The sequence below is a fragment of the Natator depressus genome, chromosome 8 (assembly GCF_965152275.1).
Source record: "Natator depressus isolate rNatDep1 chromosome 8, rNatDep2.hap1, whole genome shotgun sequence".
In the NCBI taxonomy this organism is placed as follows: domain Eukaryota; kingdom Metazoa; phylum Chordata; order Testudines; family Cheloniidae; genus Natator; species Natator depressus.
The window spans coordinates 18,699,039-18,720,965 of NC_134241.1; the positions used below are offsets into that span (position 1 = coordinate 18,699,039).

General features: G+C 44.7%; 1 protein-coding gene across 2 annotated transcripts in view; it reads right to left on the reverse strand.

Annotated features, from left to right (window-relative positions):
* DPYSL3 (dihydropyrimidinase like 3) overlaps nt 1–21,927 on the reverse strand; it is a 71,303-nt gene that overhangs the window by 17,288 nt on the left and 32,088 nt on the right. For both annotated transcript variants that reach the window (XM_074960533.1, XM_074960534.1), the window contains exons 2-6: nt 7,443–7,531; nt 5,414–5,598; nt 2,813–2,977; nt 1,730–1,791; nt 1,029–1,109 (exon numbers count right to left, since the gene is read on the reverse strand). In XM_074960533.1, coding sequence (XP_074816634.1) covers nt 1,029–1,109; nt 1,730–1,791; nt 2,813–2,977; nt 5,414–5,598; nt 7,443–7,531 — 582 coding nt within the window. The remainder of the gene's footprint in view (nt 1–1,028; nt 1,110–1,729; nt 1,792–2,812; nt 2,978–5,413; nt 5,599–7,442; nt 7,532–21,927) is intronic.

Consider the following 21,927-nt stretch of genomic DNA (forward strand, 5'->3'; position numbering starts at 1 on the left):
ACCAAAAAGAATTTTTATTCCGAGCATGAAATGCTGCAAAAAATTTTCATAAAAGGGCATCGACAGGCCAAAATTAAAAACAAAACAAAACCCATGTAAAAATAAACAAACAAAAACTTCATCTATTCTAGAAGTTATTGCTTCAGATTAAGTGAAAGAATAATGCAAAATCTCACTTTTCACTGTTTAATTTCATTCAATTTGAACAACAAAAATTGATTAGTTAGTTTGTAGGGCTGGACTGCCAACACTGCAGAGAAATGGCTATTTGTTAAGAAAATTATTACCAGGGGAATTTTCATGGAAACACTCTCATTGTTCTTCAGTTTTATAGTACAATGATGGATGGATTTTTTTGATTTTTTTTTTAAACAAAGCCTAAATGTTCAGCTGTGTCTGACATGGCAGTCTCCCGTAAGTAACATATATATTCTAGACAGTAATCTTTTTGGGTCATTTAGTATGTATTTGTACAGTTCCTAGCACAATGGGGCCCTGACTTGGTTGGTCTCTAGGAACCAGATTTACGAAGGCATTTAGGAACTTAAACACTCAAATAGGTATCCAGTGAGATTGACTTCAATGGGAGTTAGGCACCTAACCTGCTTAGGCACTTATGCAAATCCAACTAGGCATCTCTCTGCATCTTTAGATGCCTAAATACTTCTGAAAATCTGGCGCTAGGTGCCATCACAGTATAAAATATTAAATAATAATAATATATTAAGAACATAACATAAGAATGGCCCTACTGGGTCTGACCAAGGGTCCATCTAGCCCAGTACCCTGTCTTCTGACAGTGGCCAGTGCCAGGTGCCCCAGAGGGAATGAACAGAACAGGTCATCATCAAGTGATCCATCCCCTGTCACCCATTCCCAGCTTCTGGCAAACAGAGGCTAGGGACACCATTCCTGCCAGAAGATGTCTGCACAGCTTCAATGCAATATCTTTCCTCTAATGTACAGCATCAAAATCTTTCTGTCTATACCACACTTTTCAGTGGCAGCATAGGTAGAATAGCATTTACCTGTTCAATGATATCCCCATTTTCGGCATGAACTTGAGCTATTGCACCTAGATCTCCCAGGCAGCTAAATATCTCATACAGCTGAAACAGAGTGAAAGAGGAAACATTATTCTACTCAACCATTTTCACTTGGTCTGTGCTTGACCTTTAAAAAGTTCCCACGCTGTATCTTTCAACCAAAAACTAGACAGGCCTTCAGGTAAGAACAATAGAAAGTTGGAGAGAAAGAATTTGGTGTCAGCACTACACTGACTTCATTCACAGTCAGAACAAGGCTTGGTGTGTGAACATCCCATGTTGCCCCTTTCAGAATCCCTCTCTGCCATCCACTGAAGTACTCAAAGATTTCGCCAAACCTTTGGAACTTGTATCTACCACCTCTGCAGGTCCTCCCAGCCACATCATCACATCTTTAAAATGGAAGTGCAGTCTGCAAAGACTATGCACCCCAGCAAGCTGCTGACAGCAAACTGAAACACTGCATTTCGGGATTGATAGAAATAGACTCCAAGGGCCATGCCTCTGGATTAAAACCAAGTGTGGCTGCAAGCTGCACTGTAAAATTTAGCAACCTGAATCATGATCATCCTTGCCCTGCTCTGATCACTCAGTACACTGCTTTGTTTCCAGCTACTGTTCTAACAAAATAAAAGGCACCCAACAATGATTGCACACAAACAAAGCAGTAATGTAGCTCTTACCTCTGTGTTTGACATCTGGTACAAATCCTTGTAGGCCATGTAAACCATGAAGGCATTAACTCCTAGGTGGAGAAGCGGGAAAAAGAAGAAAGAGTAATGATTCTATTCCAGCTCTCTCCCCCTTATACATTCACAAGGCATGTGATAATTACACAGACCTAATGGAATGGGAGCCTTTGGCAGTAGCTAGACGTGAAGCAGACAGTTTTCTGGTTTTCTTCTTGTTTGTTTATTTTCAGGGCATTCTAATTCTCCATCTACGGCTACACCGGATCCCAAGAGATGTTAGAAAACAAGGGGAGAGCAGAAGGCAGTTCTCCAAAACTATACCTGCCACTCATTTTAACCCCTTTAGCACGATCTAAAAAGGTCTAATAAAGATGGTGGAGGGAGCGTGCTCAAAGCCACAGCGAACCACTGGTCTGGAAGGACATGTGCAGAATGTGCATGAGACAGCAGACTGACGGGTGCATGCACAGCTGACTTTCTCACTGACTAGCATAAGCATAAATGCTGTTATTGTACCTTCATGTTAGGAAATTCTGTGCCTAAGTCATTTAAGGGCAAGATTTTCAAAAGCATGTGAGTGTCTCAGGCCCTTTGTGAGACCTACTCAAAAAATCCAATGACTGATGTGTTGTAATGATGCATGGACTGTGATCTGAGAATCTCATGGTGCTTTATAAATATAAGTGAAATAACTCTCATAACTTCCCTCCCCACACGAAGTATTATCTCCCTATTTTACAGATGTGAAAAACTGAGAAACAGAGCCTTGCCTAAACTCAGAGTGAATTGGTTGCAAAGGCCTGGATAGAACCCAGGAGTCCTGAATCAGTTCTTTAATCACACTTTATGCTCTTTCCTAAGCCACACACACAATGGCCCAGATCCTCAAAGCTAATTTTCATTGACTTCAATGAGCACTAGGCGCTTAAACAATTTTGCAGATCTGGGTCTATGTGCTAACTGAGTCACCAGAGCTGTGGGTGATGGGAACATTCCCTGGAAAAAGGAGATTAATGTAAAGAGACTTGAGGAATAAAGGGCAAAGACCAGGAAGCCCCCCATCTCTCCACAAACCTTTTTCTTTGATGAGCATCTGTACTTCCTGTTTGACACTGTCGTTCCAGTGGGTGATGTCCACATGCAGGGAGTAGTCACAGCAGGTCTTCCCATCGGCCCACTCTCGCCATTTCTCATACGCTTCTGTCAGGCTGGCCTCTGGCTCAGGGATCACATGGTCAACTGGATGTGGACAAGAGAGGCTAGCAGAACTGAGGGTGTGAAAGAAGGGCTCTTCCTCTCCACGCTATGTGCCTACCATCCCATTGGTTCCTCATGTGCTCAGCAACCCAGTGACTGCTGGCTTCTCACTGCATCCTTTACTGGGTCCTTCTCTTAATCTGCCTCAGGTCTCTGCTACCTTAGCGCCTTACTGCCCTCCCACATCCCAACCAGATGAAATCAAAACACCCTGATGGGTCCAAACTGCTCTCCCCAGCTCCCACAGAGCACAAGGGGAAATGAAAACAGCAAGCAGCTCTTCAGAACTTCCCCCTCCATCATTTTCTCAGACACATCCAAAGTGCATTTGCCACACAGGAAATGCACTGAGCCTTGGCTTAATAGCCTTTGGCATTGCACCAAGGGCTTTTACAGGCTTCTGCTGAGAAATCAGCTGGAAGCAGCAGGACCCTCCTCCATCCCCACCCCCTACTTCCACCCCATTAAAACTTAGTCTCCTGCTAAGATGCAGTCCTAATGCACCTTTTATTGCCACTGACGTAATCTGCTGCCGCAGTCCATTTTACACAACAGATGCTGCGACGAAGACCATTATTCCATTGGGAAGGAGAGCAGAAAGAAAACCCAAACTTTTCCAAATTTTTCTTAAATCTTAAGAAGCTATCCAAAGCACAGACAGCTGTGACCGCTGCAGTAAAAGCCCAAGTTATAAACCAGAGCACATCTCTAGCATCCTCGAGGGCACGAATCACCATTCTGATTCCTTTTTCATTAGCGCTGTTTATTTCTTTGGACTGCATGGGATACTGGGGTATCATTCTGTCCCTGTGCTTGAGTTCATCTGGGCATGCTGCCCTATTGTGAAGAATATTGTGTCTGTAGTTGTTCTGTTAAGTTGCCCAGAGTCCCTGGCTGTGGGCACTGGAGCTGTGCAAACTTCATGATGTGGATTTGGATTTCAGTATGTTTAAATGACCCTCACCTGAGTTCTGGGTTCAAATGAATTTACCTCCCTGATGTAAGTGAACCTCAATCAAAAAAGCATGAAAACAGGAGTAAGTGCTCATTTCACCTACTGTTGGACTGAAATGATAACCCTACCCATGTCTGCTCCAAGCTGGGCCAGGGATCACTCAGAAGATTCATGCACCATGGTGATCTTTTAGAAACACTTGGCTCAGTTGCAAGATGGTAACAAAACTTCAAAGCAGGAAGTTTCACCTGGTTTGGGGTTTCACCTGCAGTGGGGCACCTAAATATTAACATGGCTAATATGTGACACTTAAGAGCAATCAGGATGAGGGCCAACAAAAATAATACTCAGCATTTAGAATGTGTATTATGGGCCAAATTTTGCTCTCAGCTACACAAATGCACTGTCACTGGCGCTGCATACCTGTAACACAGCAGAATTTAACCCCACATTCTTCAAAGCATTGTACTTTCATCAATCCTCTAGGAGAGTTTGAGGTGCAATATGTTAGGTGCTGTGGTTTATTGGTAATCTAGGGCAGAAGTGTTTCTGTGGCACTCAAGTGAGCCTCTTTTGAGCAAGGTAGGGTTGATGCACTAATAAGCCTCACATTTCAATATCCAAAGGGATATTCTGTCCATTGATCAAGGAAATTTATCTTCACAACACTCCCCAATCAATAGATTAAAAAAATTACTACTGCTAAACTCTATCAAACAATCTGATGACCCTATCTGCTGGTAGCAAATGCTAGAGTTCAGGGTTGGTTCCACTTTCCATTCTAAACCCCTTTTTAATTGAAGATGTCAGCAAGACAGGCCGAGAGGTGGGATTGCATGGCAGGAGTCAATTCAGTCGTGGAGAGAGAGCGAGAGATGTGTTTCTCCCTCTGTTAGATAGCAGGTTACTACTTCTGGCTGCATGGGCATGGATGCTGACAATTTGTTGATCTTAGCTGCTCAGGTGGCAAGTTTTCTATTAGGATCTCCTAGTCCACCTAGATCCTGTTATGGTTCTCCTTCTATTCAACCATTCTTTCCTATTTTCCTTAGGTCTCCCCCATATCTACTGATGCTCCCCATTACCCCTCTTTGACACCAGTCCTTTTCCCTCAGTTCCTGCTAGGGTCTCCTCCAGCTGCCCAGCTCCTTTCCCCTATGCCCACATAGCTCCCACACATTTCTCCCCAAATCCCATTCCAACAGCTGCCTTCTCCTAATTCATCCCTCACCCTTCTTGCTGCATAACAATACCCCCTTTCCATTCTCTCTCTTGCCAAAGCTTCTTCTGCCAAAAAAACAAAACCTCCAAACCCCAACCACAACACACACCTCTTCTCAGGAACCAAGAGAGCCAAGACAGTAAACAAGCTAGTCTTTTGCAAGTATAGGATGCTGAATGTGGCAGGCCCTTTTTAAAGCCTCTGTGGAGTTAACATGAAAGGAACTACCCAATGGACTTACTGATCATGGTGGTTCCGCCAGCCAGGGCTGCTTTCGTTCCCTGGAAGAAGTCATCCACAGCAGTCATCCCCTTGTATGGCATCTGCAAGTGAGTGTGGACATCGATTCCTCCAGGGATCACCATCTTCCCATTGGCTTCTATGGTTTTAACTCCGCCAGGGACGATTAGATTGTCTCCAATTTGCCTGATGAGACAGTAATCAGGATGGTGAGCCACACACATATGAAACTTGACTAGAACATACTCTACCAATAACCTACTAAAGTAGGGAAAACCCCACATCAGTACAAGACAGCAGTGGACTTGAGACAATCTGAACACAGAAGACAGCAAAAACCTAAACCATGTGAACAAGCTCTGCAGAAACCACCACACAAGGAGTTAATTCAACAGGACCACTTTACTGTATGAGTGACTGGGAAGGGCTAGAAGGGGTGAATGGTTTCAAAATCCCTAAATGCCAGCCCTGCCCCCAGTAAATATTTACCTCCCCACCCCACCCCTTAAGGCTCAAGTCTGAGGCTTACTTCTTACAAAGAATGAGAACTCCTAAGAGCAATGATACAGTTGCTGGGCCAGCCCTGGGTTTGCAGGGTTTTGCCATTCCACTCACATCACAAGGTCCCTAAAGTAAACAAAGGCCTCTCTCACAGACACCGCTGGCTGCAGCTTTTGTGAACTCAAGTGTGGTTTTCAAGCCCAAGTGTGTTCACCATGCTTCAGTGTAATTAGGGAAGATGCCTTCCCACTCAGGGACATTCCCTTTAGGCCCTGTCCTTCTTGGAGAGGAAGGACACCTTTGCTAACTGCAGTACTGCATTGTGGGCAAGGCAGCTAAAATCCCAGTTCACTAAAAATCCCCTCTAAGACCCTGTGCACCTAAAACCCTCCACTATGTATGTACCTAGAACCTAAAACGCCCCTTCACTTCTAATCCTTACAATCCTGGAACTCCATATCCTAGATCCACATAACATTCCCCTCCCTAAATGTACCCGAAGTATAACATTCTCCTCCCCACGGGCATAAAAGACTAGCTGGCCTCATCAGGGAACTTTCAATCTCTTTGGTGTATCTGGAAAGGAAGTAAAATAGAACTATATCCCTGCATTTCAGCATCAGCCAGCCTAGAACACCTCTCGCACACCAGTACTGAATATTCGGTAAACACTACTTCTTTCTATGACTCCTTCATGGCACCAAACCAGTGGTTAATAGGCTGCCTTTATCTTCAGGCAGAAAACAGACATAAAAAAATGACTCTTAAAAATTATTTTCCTACTGCAGGTTTTAAAAATACATTTCCATCAAGGGAAGGCTGAATATTTTCTTTGTACCACAGGGCAAGGAATGCTTTTTTTTAAAGTGTTTAAGTTCCCTTGCTATGAACTATCCCAGGGCCTGCAATCCACCAAACTGGGATTTAGTCCCATTTCATATACTTTACACATTAGAACAATTTCAGCCTTTAAACAGTGGAGTCATTATTGCACTCCATAACACACCCAGAAGCCAGATGGAAAGCTGAGATCCACAGTTTTGCCTGAAATCTCTGAGAATTTTAAAGACGTAGCTTCTCAAAAGCATATATCCATCCTCTTTAGCTCTAACAAATGGGATCTTGTATAATTAGGGAAAGTGTCGTTCATGTGACATATAATCCTGCTGGATACTGGACAAAACAGAAACTAAAAGATAATTCCTGTTCCCACCGCAGTTAGATATTATCTCAGCATACAATGGATACTGTGTCATAACCTATCAGTTTAACTGAATTCTATTCACTGGAGTTATTGTGCGAACATGTCATGAGATTACACACAAACACACACACACACACATACACGCTCCACCGAAAAAGGGGAAGGAATTCAGTGTCCCACTGGATGGGCAAGCAAACTACAGACTCCACCCAACGTGGACTGGCATACAATAGCCCACAGACCCACAACTCCTGCAGTCAAGAGGTAAAAAGACTCCTGCCTCTAACGAAGAGTAGATAAGGTAATATGGGAATCCTGTACATACTTTATGAGACCATCCTCCATGTAAATGTCAGCATAGAACGACTGGTCATCATTGACGATTCTGCCTCCTTTAATAAGAAGACGATCGCTCTGTGGACGGAGAAATAAAGCAGTCATGAGTGTTAGAAAATACATACTTGTTACTGCAAGGAGCCTTCTTACTGCAATACAGCTGTGCTTAGCAAATATATTATTTTCTATACAACATATGCAGTGTGAATTAGTTTAGATAATAAATTCTGACTGTTTAGTGATGTGCTGAGGTGAAGTAATGCCAAAGACTCGAAAATTCCGGTTGTATTAAGCTATTTCTATATAAAACAGGTTTAACAGTGGCAAATAGCTTAATGCAACCGGAATTTTCGAGTCTTTGGCATTACTTCACCTAACATATAGGACAGGGGTTGGCAACCTTTCAGAAGTGGTGTGCCGAGTCTTCATTTATTCACTTTAATTTAAGGTTTCACGTGCCAGTAATACATTTTAATGTTTTTTAGAAGATCTCTCTCCCTATAAAAAAGTCTATATATTATATAACTAAACTATTGTTGTATTGTAAAATAAACAAGGTTTTCAAACTGTTTAAGAAGCTTCATTTAAAATTAAATTAAAATGTTGATCTTATGCTGCTGGCCTGCTCAGCCCGCTGCTGGTCTGGGGTTCCGTTCACCTAGGCCAGCAGTAGGCTGAGCGGGGCCAGCGGCCGGGACCCCAGACTTAGCGGCTCAGCCCGCTGCCGCTCAGGGGTTCCATCCGCCGGCTCCTGCCAGCCGGGATCCCGGCTGCTGGACCCGCTCAGCCCGCTGCCGGTCTGGGGTCCCGGCCCTGCCCATATACAGTGGGTACCTACCTTCTCTCTGGTTCTGGCCCATTCTCTTCCTCTCTCTCTGCACTGAGCTGAGGGTGGAAGTGCACTGAGTACAGGACTGGGGGTGAAGGAGCAGCCTGGGGGTTGGGGTGTAGGGTCTGGCCAGGAGCTAGAATGAGGGAGGGGGCTCAGGGTTGGGGCAGGAGTGCTTACCTGGGCAGCTCCCATTTGGTGGGAGGGGTGCAGGTGGGAATGTGGGGGGGGTGGGTACAGGAGCTCCTGTTTGGTGCTCAGGGTGGGGGAGGGGATGTGGGGGTGCAAGAGTCAGGATGTGGGGGGGTTGGGCATGTGGGGGGTTGCAAGAGTCAGGGCAGAGGGCTGGGGGCCTGTGAGGGGGGTGCAGGTGTCAGGGCATGGGGTGTGGGGGGCCTGGGTATATGTGGGGGTGCCAGAGTCAGGGCTGGGGTTGTGGGGGGCTGAAGGAGTCAAGCAGAGGGCCGGGTGTGTGTGAGAGGGGTACAGGGCTCAGGGCTGGGGCCTGGGGGGTGTGCGGGGCTGCAGGGCTCAGGCCTCCTGCTTCTCTGCCTCCCCCGGGACCTGCGAGCACGCTGACCCCACCCTCGCAAGGGCCATCAGCTGATCTGCCGGCAGGGAAGACAGAGAGGAGGAGGAGGGGCAGCAACCCAGCACACTACGGGAAGAGGCAGGGGAGCCAGCAGGACCAAGCTTCTGCCCCTTGCCCCCTGCCCCCACGGGAGGGGGCTGGGGGCAGAGAAGAGTGGGCCGGGCCGGATTTTTAATGGCACGCTGGCATACCATTAAAAATGGGCTCGCGTGCTGTCTTTGGCACATGTGCCATAGGTTGCCGACCCTGATACAGGACATAACAGATGAGTTACACAAAGCACAGGTGTTTTTTCAATTGTTGAGAAAGAACTCAATGCTTCCTAAACATAGTATGCAAATGATAAATATGCCTATACTGTCCATACCACATACCAATATCTAATGTGAATTCAGCAGTAGTGATGAAGTATTGGCCTAATCTAATGCTCAACAAAAATCAGTGGGCGTCTTTCCACTGAATTCACTGGGCTTTAGATCAGGCTCTGTGTCAGTAATTGGCATAAAGTTATAAGAAACACATTCCCATTTCTTTGGATATTTGTATATTATTAGACAAAGATTAGAAAGTTACCAAGATTGTGAAATAAACCCCAAAGCTCAAGGATGAAAGGTTTCTCCCTCTAGCATAATCAAGCTCACTTTTTTGTCCTTAGAGTGATATTTTGCACAAGGGGAAAAAAATCACCCTTCCAAAAAGTCATACTTTTCTCTAGTTTTTCTTTTTAATATATAAGTAAAATTCAGGACTAGTGAAAAGTACAAGATAAGGTACAAGGTAAAAGCTCTAGATGCGGAAGTTCTGCACTATTTACAGTACCTCTATGGGTAGCTCAAGTCTCCATAACCCATTCAATCCTGGGTTTCTATTAACACTTCAAGACTGCCAAGAAGCTCTAGCTGTGCTGGTGGTTTTTGTGATGTGAATGTGTGTGTCCAGTGGAAATGGGAGTGGGGTCCACCACACCCATTTCACATTCCATATAAGTAGAGTGACCAGACGTCCCGTTTTTAAAGGGACAGTCCCGTATTTAAGCCCTCCTGCTTTTTCTTTACGCAAATTGTTCCGTATTTTCTGTCCCTCCCTCCCTCCCCCCAGATAAGGTTGGTGGTTGATCCTTATCTCAAATGTCAGAGGTCACCCAGAGTATTAGCTTTTGAGATTCATGGTCTTGAGAACTACTTGCCCTTCCTGTACGACCCATTAATATTTTGTTTTTTCAACGGTCTTTCCCTTACTACTGTTGTGAACATACTTCCCCAGAAGAAAAAAAACTAATGCCACCAAGCCAAAAGGGACCCTTGTGTAATGTCAGGTCACATGAGCTTGTGTTGCCAGCATGGATAGTATCCTTTCAGGTGCAGATGGAAGTGGAAATGTAGGCCACCAGCTATACAAGTCCCCCTCCCCAGATTTCTGCCAAGGTTCACACCAGAATGTGGCCAGCAGCAGCCTTTCTGCACTGTGCGGGAGGGAAGGGTGGAGGAAAGGGATGACCTGGCCCATGTCTTTGCAGAGCTCATCTCTTCTCTCCCGCCCCCGTGTGTCTGGAAGCAGCTTATCCCTTCTTGCTCGCACAGTGTCGAAAGGCAGCTAACACCTCCAGGCTGCTACTGGCCATAACCCAGCTGCCTCCAGCTACAGTGCAGGCAGGAAAGGGTTAAGCCCTACGGATGATTGTGCACCAGGGCCCAGGGAACCTGACTGTAGGGGCGTTGTGGAACCTGGCCAGAGAGGTGGCTCCACATGGTAGGGTGCCTAGGGGACGGAGCAACCCCTCGCTCCCTGGGGGTAAGACCCGAGGGGGGGGGGTGAAGAGGGTGCTAAGCCCCTGTCCTGGGGGCTGCTGTGGAGCCTGCAGGTTCAGGGCGGGAACAGGCTGGAAATCACTTCCCCCCACTCTTGCCCCCAGAGCTTAGCTGACAGTTGAGTCTAACCAGCCCAGCTCCAGGGACAATCAACATGGACAACTTCTAAAGGTCTTTTCTGGGGATGCCATACAAGATTTAGTCTTCTCAAAAGAAGATACATGGGATCTAAACAGTCCCCTTCAATCATCAGATTTTTTTTAAAAACTAATCTCCGACCCTGGCAATGTTCTTATCTGCCCCATCACTTTTCAAAACCCATCCCTCCCTTATTGTACTCTCAACCACTCAGCACCAACAGCAGCATCTTCCTCTATTTCCACTGGTAGGAAAGTAGCGTTTTAGTATCAGACCCCCCCAGCCAACACTGACTGAAGGTTCCATCCGCACCCACCAGCCAAGGTCATTCTCAACTCTCGCTCACAGACCTTCCTTCTACAGCAAGTTCAGACTGTCCCCCCTATAGCTCCCCACCCCCATCCTCTTCTTCAGTTAGTGAACTCTGGAAAGATCACCATAGTGATTGCAACTGGCAACCTAGTGTAAAATGAGGGAAATATCCTCCTGGGGGCCTCTTCTGCATGCAACAGCCAAAGCACCTGAGAGCTGCTTGTTTGTACATTCTCAATCCCATGCAAACAAGACAAAGAAACAGGATGGGGAAGGGGTTTTAATGAACAACGCTCGGAACACTGACTGCACTTTGGCTCTGGGTCCTGGAGAGAAAAATCTTGGAAATTAGTCAAGGTTTTACCTTGCAAAGGCTCTCCATTATTGTATTGCCTAAATCCTTGATTACCAGCAGCTGAAATAGCCTCACCCCTCTCTGCACCCCAAATATGCAGCATTAAAATAGGCCTTGAACTCACATCCCACATGCAAAGTCAAACAGACACAGACTGAAGGTGTACCAGCCCCCCGCACCAAAATGGCCTTGCAGAGAGAGACCTTGCAGCGAGAGGCCTTGCAGCTTCCCCTGCTCCCTTTCATGGTTGACTTAAAGTTCAGACAGCAGAACTAGGCATTTTAAAAGGTTCACCTGCTAGAGAAAGTATTTGGGAACTGGGGTGTGTCCACAGGTTATATATCTAGCTGTACAGGTTAGCCCAAGGGGAGTGTCTAAAGGGGCTAAACAAAAGATGGAAATGCAGCAGTACTGAGAGGGCAAGCGACCGACTACGTTACTTCTCTTCAAAAGCAGCAGGAGGTTAAGGCAGTGGTTACAGCACTGGGATGGAGTCAGGAGACCGGCTGTTACTGACTCTCTCTGCAACCTTGAGAAAGTCACAACCTGACTTGGTGTGTCAGTATCTTTATCTGTATAGTAAGGATATTAAGGCTTCCCTCACCTCTGCAAACACTTAGAGATCTCTGGATACACCAACTAAATATTTAGTAACCGACACTGATTTTGGTTAATAGCGTCAGGAAAGCCCAACATGGAGATTACTACTGTTATTATAAACATACATTAACCAAATGTTTATTTCCCATCTCTGCTGAGTCCCGAGTTCCGTGCTGCTGCTCTGCTTATATTGCATTCTGTACAGTCCTAGCAGTTAGTGACTGGGTGTAGTAACTAATGGGAAAGCAGAACTTCAACCTGATCTAATGGGTTCAGAATTTACACTAAATGTAGAAAAAATGAATGTCTGTCCCTAGGGGCCGCAAGGCTCTGGCAGACACTGACATGGCAAGGAAATTCCTACCAAAAGCTCTACCTCCTACACTTCAGTCCCCACTAGCTTGTGCCTAGGGATGCACACAATGCAGTGGAAGAGCACACACCCACACACATCCCTGGCACCTTTAGACAGTGAGTTCGGGAAGCCCCAGCTACTGCTCAGAATTGCTTGGCTAGAAGTTCAGAGAATCTGGAATAACTGAAGTTATTAAAGAAATAAGATAGTTGTAAAAATTACCTATTTTAATTGCCAAAAAAACATGCAAAAATAAACCAATCAACTGGAAAAAAAAATCTGGTCTCCTTTCCCCTGACCCCTCCAGGACAGTTCTCCCCTACTTGCATACACTAGCAGCTTGTCTACACGAACAAGCTAGGGTTGCCAGTTTTGGTTGGACATATTTCATCACATGACAGTCTTTAATTAAAGAACATTAATCTTTAATTTCTGGAGATTCCAGGACAATCCTGGAGGGTTGACAACCCTTCAGCAAGCTGGGGTGTGAATCTATCCCGTATTAGCCTGTCGTGGACTAATTGTCCATGGGCACCTTCCTGATGTGTGCTAACAGTTTGTTAAAGCACTCTGATCTAGTCCTCTGAAAACAGGACTAGCTCAAAGTGCTCTAACAAACTGTAAACACGTGTCAGCAGGGTACACACGGAGGGTTAGACCATGGCAGGCTAGTAGAGGGCAGATTCACACCCTTGCCACAAACTAGTCATTCATGTAGATAAGCCCTATGGTTTCTCTCCCTCCACTATCTGTTATGGCCTGTTGTTCCTTTTTTTTTTTTTTCTTTTAAATGTTCCAAATCTATTCTAGATTGCAGGAATGTTCCTTCTTTACCTGCTTGCCAAGCACATCCATGTACCTACCCAATCAGCAGTGAGCTGTAGTTCACGAAAGCTTATGCTCTAATAAATTTGTTAGACTCTAAGGTGCCACAAGTACTCCTTTTCTTTCAGCGAATGCTAGTGACTGTTTATATCCTGTCTGAAGCTGAATTTCCTATGAATTTCTCCTGTCCTTTCTAAATGACAGGACACAATAAAATACTGATTGATCAGCATGTCTCTTCCAGATGCCACCACTTAATACCTACACATCACGGTGCTGCTAAGATTTGTTGCAGCTGAGAGTATCACAGCTGTGGTCCTGAACCTGCAGAGTTTTACTTGGACAAAACTCCCATTAAAGCAGAGAGTGGGAGTTTTGCCTGACTCTGATCCACAGGATCAAATCCCGCCCTAAGTGCTGTGACTTGGATGTGAGCGCACACAAAGCCTGAATCCCAGTGAAGTCAATGGGAGTCTTTTGACTGGCTTGTACGGGTTTTGGATCAGTCCCATGAACGGAGAGTGTGCTGAGCGCAGAGAGCACAAGCCTGTCTATTGAACACACATGCTGACCATTGTTCAGATTTGGTAGGGTTTTCTGAAGGATACCGAACCCCCATTTCAACAGCTGCTGTGGGCAAGAAGCTACTCTGTGCTCAGCACAGTATGCCTGGTAGCTCCTCGCTACTGGAGCTGCATAATGTCACTAATATAGGTTAAAAAAAACCTACAGCATGATAATGGACCAGCCTTCTCAGGCCTGCAAACCAAATACAACTTCCATAGTCATCCTAAGGAAACCTCAGCTGTGAGTGGTAGCCAGCTGAACCGATTACAGGCAAGTGAGGAGGGAAGCAAAACACCAGGGCCCAAGGGTAAAACAATTTGAATCCAGATCCAAACTTTACCAGCATTTTTTCACTATTTGAAAAAATATTAAGTGGTCCCCCTCCGCTATAGGCAGTTCTCTGATGAACTCTCTTCCCTCTTCTATCCCCCACATCCATGCTCAGTTTTGGTGCTTGAGAGGCAGGGGGCTATGGAAGAGCAGAGGATTATAATTAAGGCCCTTCATTTCTGGTTTTTACTGAAAAAAATTCCAGGTTTTACAAAACCTATTATTTGGTTTTAACCAACTTTCATCCCAATTTTGGACCACTCAAGTACACGAAAATCCTGATTATGTAAAGAAAATCCAATTCATTATATCAGGCAGACGAGTTTATATCAATGATAAATCAGTCTAAGTGTAAATGCGAAGCTGCCTACTAAAGGAAGGGAATGTCATGGAAGATACTGACACACATACACATGCAGGTGTATATGTATACATACTGTTAAGATTCAGTTCGTGAAATAAAGCACAGCAACAAACTGCTTTTACTTTCCACACTCTTACAATTCTCTATTTGTTGCTTTTTCTTCTGTCCTCCAATATTAGAAAAATGGTTAAGTTAATTTTTTGCACAAATTGTCACCTGATTATTTTTGTAACAAACACCAATACATTTCCAGGAAATTTTAAATAAAATAAAAACCAAAAATAAAGAGCCCCGGTAATAATGCAGGGTAAGAAGATGGAGATTAGATAAGTACATAGCTGCTTAGAAAGAGCTCAAGGGCATCCAGGAATCACCTGTTCTCTATCATTAGCAAGAGGAGGAAAAATCCTTCAACCAAATCTGAAAGGTGGCCAAGCTGCAGTCCCCAGAGACAAGGGATCTGGACTTTGGAATGTGTCAGTGGGAAATTCAAAATTGCATGCAATTGTTCGTCATCTATTTGTGGAGGCAGCCCGTTCCAAAGCTGACCTTATACTTTCAAGCTGGCAGCCAGCGTTCGGGATTGTGGCTTTAGGCACATAACCACCAAATTATGCAACATTCTAATTCAGCCCAGCCAGGGTGTGTTTTGAGGGGCTCTGTGCCTGAGCTGTTCTTCAGTTTACACCATGTTTACAGGCATCTGTGCAAGATGCAGGGGGATGGTCCCTTTGAGTTAGCAGGTGAAAGGCCAGACTACTTTGCCTTTCGGTTCTAAGCACTTGGAAAGACTTTGCATTTTACATAAAATAAGCCAAACGCCGATGAATTGCTCAACAGGCACAGGCAGAATCTAGGGCTTTCCCTGCTTCTAATGGTTTGGGCTGAAACAATGATTTCCAGGTCTTCCTAGATATTCAATGCCATTAAATACATTCAGCTCATTTTGTTTTGCAGTGTTCGCTCTCTCATTGCCTGTAGTGCTCAAGCTGTGGTCCGAGACCCAGACTGCGAGGCAGGGACTCTGGAGTTTGAATCCAGGCTCTGACACTGGCTCCCTGTGTGGCCTTGGGCAAGCTGCTTAACATCACTATGCCTCGCATCTGCACCCTGAGAAATTACAGACCAGGGCCCAAGGGTAATACATTTTGAATCCAGATCCAAACTTTACCAACATTCAAAGGCTGTTTGGATTAGAGGTTTTGAATCATGCTTATCTCTACTTATTTGCCTGTCTAACCAGAGTGTTGTGACAAGGCATTAGTGTTAAGCTCCATATATACATGTACATGTATCAGTGTACCAGCCCAAGCTGAGGTTACTTTGACTTTACTGGAATACATGCCTAATTTTCACCCTCCTCTTCCTTTTTCCTTGAGCTCATCAGATTTCCTTAGCTGTCTGCTTTATCCACACATTCCTTATAGCTAGTCACCTCGATGCTAGCTTTGCTAGACAATATCGTTAGGCTGTAGGATGCAGCTACTGCTGTTGCCAAGCCCAGAGAAAAAAATCATCAAATGCTTCTGATCTTGAGGACTTTTTGGTCATCACCTTTCCTCCCCCACATAGTGAATGCAAACGCAGGTTAACAGCACACACTCCATTATAAGCAGAGCAGGCCTGGCAGCACCTCATCATACAGAGCTCATGTACAGCAGGTCTTGCAGACTGAAGCCTCTTTAGAATGGATTCTTTCAAAAAAAAATAAAAATATATTTGACACCACCTGCCCAATGGCACCTTAAATAAATAAGGCATCAATGTTTTATGGGGACAATGACAATCTGGTCGGGTGATACGTTGCCTAGTGCACTCATCCTATACTGCTGGGTACCAGAGAGAAAATAAGAGAAAGAAGCGAGTGAGACACAACTGAAAAGAGAGAAACCACAACTGGAGAAGTCTTAGGGCAGACAGAAATGGGACACCCCAACAGAGACAGTCGGATCAGTCACAGACACTAAGGGCCAAGTTCTCAAAAGTGCTCCACCCCCAGCAGCACTCACTGTGACAGTAAGAGCCAGATTTCCCAGAGAGCTCAGTGGCCAAGGTGCTGAGGTCTCTTTTGAAAGCGTGTCTCCAACTGCGAGTGTTGAGCTCTTGGGACAATCTGGCTGTAAGTGCTGTCTCCTGAAAGGCAAGAGGAACATTGGAACAAGGCCAGAGAAGGGGATAAGTCAATGGGTCTACCAAAGAGGTCAGAGGAGATGTGACTCTGTAATGCATGACAGCATTTACACAGCATTGTAATAAATGCAGGTGACGATTTAGAAGAGTCAGCATCAGACACAGTCCCTGTTCCAGAGAACTTGCAGTTGCTAACCTGCTCTGATAATAAGTCTATTACATGAACTTCATAGTCTTAAGTGTATGGTTGCTCTTCTCTCATCCATACCCTTAAAACCAACAATAAAAAATAAAAATAAATACCTCACATGCTGATTAGGAGCATCATCCTAATGAGTCCCCCTCCAGAGGAGAATTTATCATTTAAAACTAACAGATCTGGTCAGTAACAAGACTCAGTTTTGTGGCAAGTAACTTATCAGAGTTTATCCTGTCCAGCTAAAAGGGACTCTGTCCAGATTCTCTGGGGCCAAAGTTTGATCTATATTTAGAATTTGATGGGGAAATATAAATGTCAATTCCATTGCTAAGAATCTGAATAAAAGCTTCATGGCCACCATTTGTGTGTGAAATACAAAAATGCCACCCCCACCCTGTTACTCCTGCAGCACCAATTCACTAACACCACACGATTAACTGCTCCAGAGCCCATTGACAATGCTCCCAGTGATTTCAGCAGGAGCAGAGTCACTTGTTCTCTTACTCTGAGCAGGTAGTTTATCACTGCAGCACAGATATGCTACATGAACTGACGTGCTTTTTAGACACATTCATCTCAGCAACATTCAAGACGCTGGGAGGTGGAGGGAGGAATCAGCGTTTTCAGAATGGAAGAAGTATGTCCGTTATGGGAAAGGGAGCAGAGTGTTTACTTCTTAGCTTCAAACAGAAGACAGTAAACAAAAAATAAGAACTAAAAAAACGATCTGACAACATCATTCTCTTGAGCTATTTGGGCTCCAGTTTTGAACATTTGTTACCGTAAAAAAAAAAAAAAAAAAAAAAAAAGGAAGGAATCCCTACAAAATACAATAACATTAATGGAAACATTTGGCATTATTTGCCAAGAAAGGCAAAAGAAAGGAAACAAAGGTTAAGTGGGAAAAAGGAATTAGAATTTTAAAACTCAGATTTGCAACCTAAGGGTCAGTCCTGCTAACACTTGCTACCAAACCTACCAAATGTTCACTAATCAGGACCTGGGCTAACGACATAGGAAAGGACATTATTTTTAAAAAATCCCAAACATGTGTCCCAATCCTGAAATCACATCCACACAGGTAGACCTATGCGGAACCCCACTGACTTCAAGAGGACTTCATTGCAAGGACATAAGGATAAACCTGCCAAGAGCAGATTGCAGGACTGGATCTGCGATTTTTATCTTAACCACATCCTTATAAATTTAATCTGACTTGTTTTCTCAGCAGGCCCCTGGGATTCATTCCTTCTAGAAAGGGGAGGGACAGTCAATCAGTGACAGCTGAAGACAAGGCAGCTGAGGTGGAAGAAAAATGATTCTACATGCCTTACTCCACTGACTTGAAAATATAAAGAGAGACAAATGACTGTTACGCAAATAAGGAGACGAAAACACTTAAACCATTAAGGGGGGATTTTATTACAATTACTGGATAAAATGATGACATAATCTGGGGAACTCTACATATTTTTTTATTTAAATGGCCATTTTGTTGCAGCTGTGAAGGGCTGCTCATTGCTAATAACTGCTAATGACCCTAATGACTTTATTTGTATATTATATGCTAGAGGATGAATGAAGCCTCAATTAAAAGGATATAGCTTTATCGGGGGTTCATCCTGGGCATTGGTGCCAGACACGCTCCCCATATGAATGAGAAAGAGGAAGATCTGCATTAGCTCCTATCCATTAGTTTCAAGAAAAAAAATGACCTCATGTCTATGGGCTCTGGAATCTGTTTAGGAGGTGTCCAGATGTAAGGGGACTTGGGGGGAACGGACTGAAACACTTTTGAGGAAATGGGCCTGAGTAATGGCCGGGCTTCTAAAGCATGTTCACTCAGAGCAGCCTCAGATTACAATAAAGACACTGTTCGCCCTGCCAAAGCTCATTTGTGCTTTTCCACACCCACCGAGTCTCCTTGCCAGCCAGCGTCAGGCTGCTACATTAGCCATTGTTGGCCAAGGGACATTTATCTGCAACGTGCAGAGAACTGTGGAGAGAGTATGGTCATAGGGTTACATGGAGGAGACCAAGAGTCTGGATTCCTGGGCTCTCTTTCAGGCTCTGCTAGACTTGCCACGTAACCTGGGACAAAAATGCACTTCTCTGCTCTGTAACCTCAGTTTAGCACCCTGTGAAATGGGGATATGGATAGATCTGTGGAGAGGTGTCGAGACACTTGCTATTTGTAAGGCACCATTAGATCCTCAGATGGTACGGGCTCTGCAGGTCATGTCGCCAGCCCTCTCGTCACAGATACAACTCTTAGCTGTTGCACATCTCGCTACCTCATTGCAGGCACAAGTATGTGGCCTAATTTTCAGGAGTTGCTGCACACTCATACATCCCAAAGAAAGTCAGCGACAGAATCTCTGAAAACCAATCGTATAACAAGCTTTGTGCAATCAGTTCCAAGTGCATTTCTTTTGCAGGCACAGACTATGCGCCGAAACCCTAGTTGAATCTAAGCTTGGCTCAAAGTTTCCTCCTAGTGCAACTTTGCCAAAATCCTTGGTGAGACAGCAGACATCTCACTCCTCAACTCCTTTATCCTTTTCCTGCATTCTTGACATTAGCATTTTTGATTGAGGGAATACATTTTTTTTAAATAGTTACATTCTATCATGTCCATACTCAGCTGACATCCCAAAATACTGGGTATGATCGTAATGCTTCACAGCATGACGCTTCACAGCATGACCAGAGGCAGCAATTCCAGAAAGGCATGCAACCTCTAGGCAGGGGCAGCGGCGCTCACCCTGTTTACAAGACACAAAAGCATAGGTAAGCATTCCATGGAAGCAAATGTGTGGCTTTAAATTCTCCTCTCATTAAAGGAACAAATGTTTTTGCACCAGTGGTTTGATGTCCCCTTCTCATAGGAGTAAGTCCCAATTTTGTCCCCTCCTACCTATACAAGAGCCCAGTGGGTGCCATGATTTGGAACTGTAGGGGTGGTAAATATCTATCTACCTCTATCTACCTATTTTCTATGGGTCATGGGTGGTGTAGGTTTCAGAGTAGCAGCCATGTTAGTCTGTATCCGCAAAAAGAAAAGGAGGACTTGTGGCACCTTAGAGACTAACAAATTTATTTGAGCATAAGCTTTCATGAGCTACAGCTCACTTCATCGTAGCGGCTGGGGGTCTGCAGAGAGCTGGCTGGTCACATGGTGGTGGCCCTTCTGCTTGTTTCCACCTGCTAAATCACAGTAAAGAGGCTAAACACAGGTTTTCCACATAAGCAATTGCTGTAGTTGCCATAAAAGGTGTTAACGCAATCATGAGTGGCGGGTGGAGGATGAGTGGTACCTGCAGTTGTGAATGGAACAGGACTGGCCACAAGACAAGCTATCTAGTACAACATGGTCCATAGTATGAAAAAGTTTGAGAACCCCAATCTATGCTATCTGGAGAGGAGGATGGATCTAGCAGTCAAAGCACAAGACTGAGAATCATAACATCTGGATTCTATCCATTGCTCTGTCAAATACTTACTGCATGATCTCAGGCGAGTCACTTCACTTCTCTGGGCCTCAGTGTCTCATTATGCAAAATGGGGATAATCATGCTTATCTACCTCCTAATGGGAAGAGGAGTGAATTATCTTTCTTATATCTAAAGATAAATTTGGGGGAAGGAGGTGACCAGGAGCATCTCTGCTAATAGAAATTCAGGAGCTGAAATGACTTTCTCCTGACCTGGGGTCCAAGAATTATTACTGATGTGAACTATTAGTTCCTCATGGCAGGGATCATGTCATTTATTGATTTCTAAAGTGCCCTCAACTTCTATGGCATTGTATAAGCAGCAGCACTTACAGTCCTGAAGAAGGAAGTAATATTTCTGGATGAGCCAAGAATTATCTGATGAACCTCTCCAGCTGCTCAATGTTTGTCCCCACATCCTATAAAACAGACTCTCTGGGCACAACCAAATCAACTGCCCCAGGTCTCCCTCTGGTCCCCCTTCAGAGTTCATCACGCTTTAGCCGTCTCTAACCTCTCTACAATCCTTTACTATGCTGTCCTTCCAGCCCATGCTGATATGTACTGTACACACACACTTCACCAACCACCTACCACTCAAATGCTTGGCTCCTCCATTGCACTGGATTCCTTGCCTATCACCAGTAGCCCTTGGAAACAGATTCACCAGGAAAACTCTGGGCCTCCTAGAAACAGTCGCTAACGATAATAAGATGGTCAATCCAAGGGACAGTTTATGCTGCAATTTTGCTGTTTGACATGGGGGAGGAACCAAAGGGCTGAGGAAGAACACGGAGTCCCACAACTAGATCCCTTTGATTTCCAAATGCTTGTAATTCCGAAGCACTGTATATCCTCTAAATCCCAACACATCCTTCTGGAAAAAACCCACTAAACCAAGTTTCCTCCTGCCAGTTGCTAGTGGTTCATGCGGGAACAGCTGAAGCCACTGCTCTCTTGAGAGTGAGAGATACAGTGTTATGCCCCATTATTCTCTCTCTCAACAGACCACATTTCTCATGCGCAAGACTTCAAGTGAGCTACCTTGGAGCACTGACCAAGAGCTGCATTTGCCTTCACAGCCACAGCATTCATGTGATCTTAACTGTGATGCAAGAAGCTACTTTGAGATACTTCATTTCCAAATGGTGTTATACAGCACCAAATTCTATTCTGATAAGATGTATAGCTCCACTGGTGACCACTTACCCATAGATGCTGCTATGCGCCCTGGTGGGGACAAAACAGATGCTGGGATGAGACAAATTTGGACTCTTAAAAAAAAAAAAGGAACTTATAAAGTGATTGAAAGATGATATGCAGCAGTGACCTTGTCTATAGTGGGCCGCAGCCCTCAAGAGCTAACGGAATGACTGAACAGGCTCATTTCTCCCTGGGAACAGAAGCAGTTGAAAGTGGAACTACCAACCAGAGATACAAAATATGCCTACATTCATTCCTTCATTGCTTCCTCTGGAGCTCAAGGAATTTTCCCTGGTACAAGGGCCATCTGAAATCAAGAACTTCAGAAATAGTGCCTCACTCCCCTCCATCCCAATTAAAGCTGGGGCTGGCTT